General features: G+C 41.5%; 1 protein-coding gene across 1 annotated transcript in view; it reads left to right on the forward strand.

The window, feature by feature from the left end:
* Position 1: 1 nt before the first annotated feature.
* Positions 2 to 3,327, forward strand: part of NUBPL (nucleotide binding protein like) — a gene marked incomplete at its 5' end in the record, with an annotated part of 81,692 nt that continues 78,366 nt past the window's right edge. The window contains 2 exons of the mRNA XM_010711664.3: positions 2 to 52; positions 1,153 to 1,300. Of these exons, the coding sequence (XP_010709966.1) occupies positions 2 to 52; positions 1,153 to 1,300 (199 nt within the window). The remainder of the gene's footprint in view (positions 53 to 1,152; positions 1,301 to 3,327) is intronic.

Consider the following 3,327-nt stretch of genomic DNA (forward strand, 5'->3'; position numbering starts at 1 on the left):
GCGGCGCCCTGCGGGCAGCGGAGCTCGCGCTGCTTCGTCGTCCGGCTCCGCGGTGGGTGAGGCGGGAGCTGCCCGCCGGGGCGGTGCGGGAGGGGAGCGGGTCCTCGCGAGCCCCGGGGTGGGGGGATCAGGCGAGTTCTCGGCTCGGTTCCTAAGCAGCTGTTTCGGAATCTGCATCGAAGTTGTTCCGAAGTAGCCTCCATAGGGGCTGGGTTTAGGGCTGTGTTAGCCTTGGGGCTTTAACGGCGCGGGCAGCCTAGCCGGCAGACCGAGGGAAGGAAGAGGGGTCTCTCTCTTCTGGACCCTCTTTCATTCTGTAGACGTAACGCCTGATTGCTCACCGTCTCCAGAACTTGACCACCATGTGGTGAATGGGGTGCTGTCCCCTGAGATGCTCACTCCTGTGCGTTGCTCCACGCCCCAGTCCCTGGAGCACAGAGGAGCTGCTGTGTGCCTGCCCTCGGCTACTCGGGGCGCGCTCTGGATAAGCTGCTCGTAGGTGCGCTGCAGGAAAGCAGCAGGGGCTTGGCGGGCTCCTCTGCACTTAGTGCTGCTTTGCCCGGGCTTTTAGCTGCATCTGTTGTACTTCTGCTGCCCTAGGTTGCTCTCCCTCAGTGACTGGCAGCTTGGGATGCTGGAGCTCTCGTTTTGGTGATACAGTGCTGAAAATACAAACAGCTGATGGCTACTGCGTGTATTAATTGTGATGGTATTAAAGCTAGTAAAAGCTGATGTGCAGCCTTGACTTTAGCTTCGGAGGTATTCAGGAGAAGAGAAGGCAGAAGGTTTCATTTTTAACCCTGATGATTCCACTGAGAATCTTGCAAATCAAGTAACCTGAAGGTGATTTTTAAAAGTCTCCAAATTAGAGCAGGGATTTTAATTTATTTTATTGGAGGCCCTGGTACTTTTTTGAGGTCTGAGACTAATCACATTTAACTGTGTCTAAACAAAATATCCCCAGAGTCAGTGCTCAGTAGGCCCCATTCCTTCAAGCAATGCTGAGCATGAGGCAGGTTGCCGTAGAAGTGAAGCAAGATTTTAGGAGCAGTAACAAGGTTGTCTCGGCACAGGTTGATCTGCACTTGTTCACTTTTTCTGCAGACGGTGCATGTTGATACAACTGCTCTGTACCGTTCTTTTTTTAATTAGTCCTCAGGTTCCAGGGATGATGTTCTACAAGACAAACGCGCTCGGATCCTGTCTCGGGGGCTGCCCAAACAAAAGCCCATAGAAGGAGTTAAGCAGGTGTTGGTCATAGCTTCTGGCAAAGGGGGAGTTGGAAAATCAACGACAGCGGGTAAGATTTTTCTTGTTCTTGTGCCATCTGTTGTATTTCTATTGTTTATTTTATAATAGATATGTAAATATTTGTGTGCTAGTGTGGTTTTTGAATTGTATTCAGCTGGCGGCCGTGACACCTGACAGATTACAAAATTTTACTTCAAGGCAACAGAGAAGTGTGTTTTCATACCTCCCTCCCTCAGTCTGGTATTATGTACACAGCAACTAAACTTTTTCTTGCAAAATGTGTAGTTTTTTCTCTGATATTTTACTTTATATTCTATACAAAGTACAGAATTCCTTTGTAAGGAATATTTGGACAGTTGAGTCTCACTAACAGAACCCTCAACCTCTGTGAAGACCTGTTGCAGCTGCTGAAAATCCATATGAATGCAGAGGAACCAGTTTTGAAATGGGTGTTGGTAGAGCAGGCAGCAGAAATAATGTGTTTGTAGTAGTGCAGTGCTGTCCATGGACAGCTTGCTTTGAATTGCGAGTAAGCTAAGATGGTGGGGATTATGTGCTGGTGTAGTGATGCTATTCCTCCTTTGCTAGCATCTTAGGTGTAACTGTACAGTGTTCCAATGGCCTCATGTGCTCTGTAGGGATTATCAATATTTCAGTGTTCAGAAGATTCAACATCAGGTCTCTGCCCAGTTTTCTCAACTACTCATGAAGATATCTCATGATGACAGATGATACAGCAGTGATAAACTACACAAAGCAGTGAAAGACTATTGAATCACTATGAACTTCCAACTTTTCTTACCCACATTGTGGGTAAGAATCAAAAATCAGAAAAGCTTGAATTCTAGGAAGTAGATTAAGATGACGTGGATTCCTAGTACTACATACATCTACTTGAAATTAAACAAATTGTGTTTATGTGTCTGGGTGTTAAAATAAATAAATAAAATAAAAATAAATAAATAAAATAAAAATTAAAAAAATCAGGATTCACTGGACATTAAATGAGAGAACTGAAATGTAAACAGACTGTTTACTGTATTGTTTGACCAGTAACTGTATTGGACAGCCTTTTGCTGATGATTGCATTTATTTTATTTATAATGTTGAGAAGAAAGAGGACTTTAGATTCTTGATGATTAAAATAAGTTGGATGTTTCAAATGAACAATTTATTAAGATAAAATAATTTGTATGGAAAAAACTAGTAGAGGCTTGTGGGAAGTATGTTTGGTTACACTTTCCCTAGCTGAGAAAGAAAGGAGAATGGTAATTGGTAATTAGAGATTATATATATAGCCTTAAAGTGCCACAGAAAATATCATCAGTCTTATCTGCATTCCTGCGAAGGACTGTCAAGGCTGCTAGTGTTCTTTCTCCCCATGGGTTTGTATTCTAGTTGTTCCAGATCTCCCTTTCAGATTGAGTGGATATGTACTGGGGTTGAGTTTGTCAGGGCCATTCTTTAATCTGTCTCTGTGTTTCTGTTGTGTAATTCTTCCTATCTGTTGCTATACACAACAGTGTATAGCTTTTGTATTATATTCCTAGTTGCTTCTAGCGTTTCTGAAATCGATATAGTCTCTGATTAAAAGATTAACTTTTAAAAAATAAAATATTTTTTAATCTGTGTTTAAATACTTACATTATTTTGATTATTTTCTTTTGTCTAGTATGAGATTAATTTTTTTTTGTTTGATTCCTGTTTCCTGTATTTGTTTCCTGTTGAGTTCTATTCTTTTACAGTGTTCTGCTAGATTTCCTCAGTCTCAGAGCAGCATCCCAAAATTGGTTCTGGCGTGAGAAGAATTCAGAGGGTGAACTTGAAAGAATAGAATTTTCTAATTTCTGAAATTCATAGTATTTCTACTGTGTAAGCGTGGCGTGGCTTTCTGAATTGCATCTTGTTAATCCTGCAGATTGAAGAGAATATAACTACTGAAAATTTACTGATAATTTCTTTGGTCATTTTTAGCAAAGGCTATCAAGATAAGATTTTTTTTTATTATTATTGTTCAGGAGAATTGATGTAGTCAAGACATGGTGAAACATATCCCATTGTTTCTTTTTTTTTTTT

This window comes from Meleagris gallopavo, chromosome 5 (assembly GCF_000146605.3).
Source record: "Meleagris gallopavo isolate NT-WF06-2002-E0010 breed Aviagen turkey brand Nicholas breeding stock chromosome 5, Turkey_5.1, whole genome shotgun sequence".
Taxonomy (NCBI): Eukaryota; Metazoa; Chordata; class Aves; order Galliformes; family Phasianidae; genus Meleagris; species Meleagris gallopavo.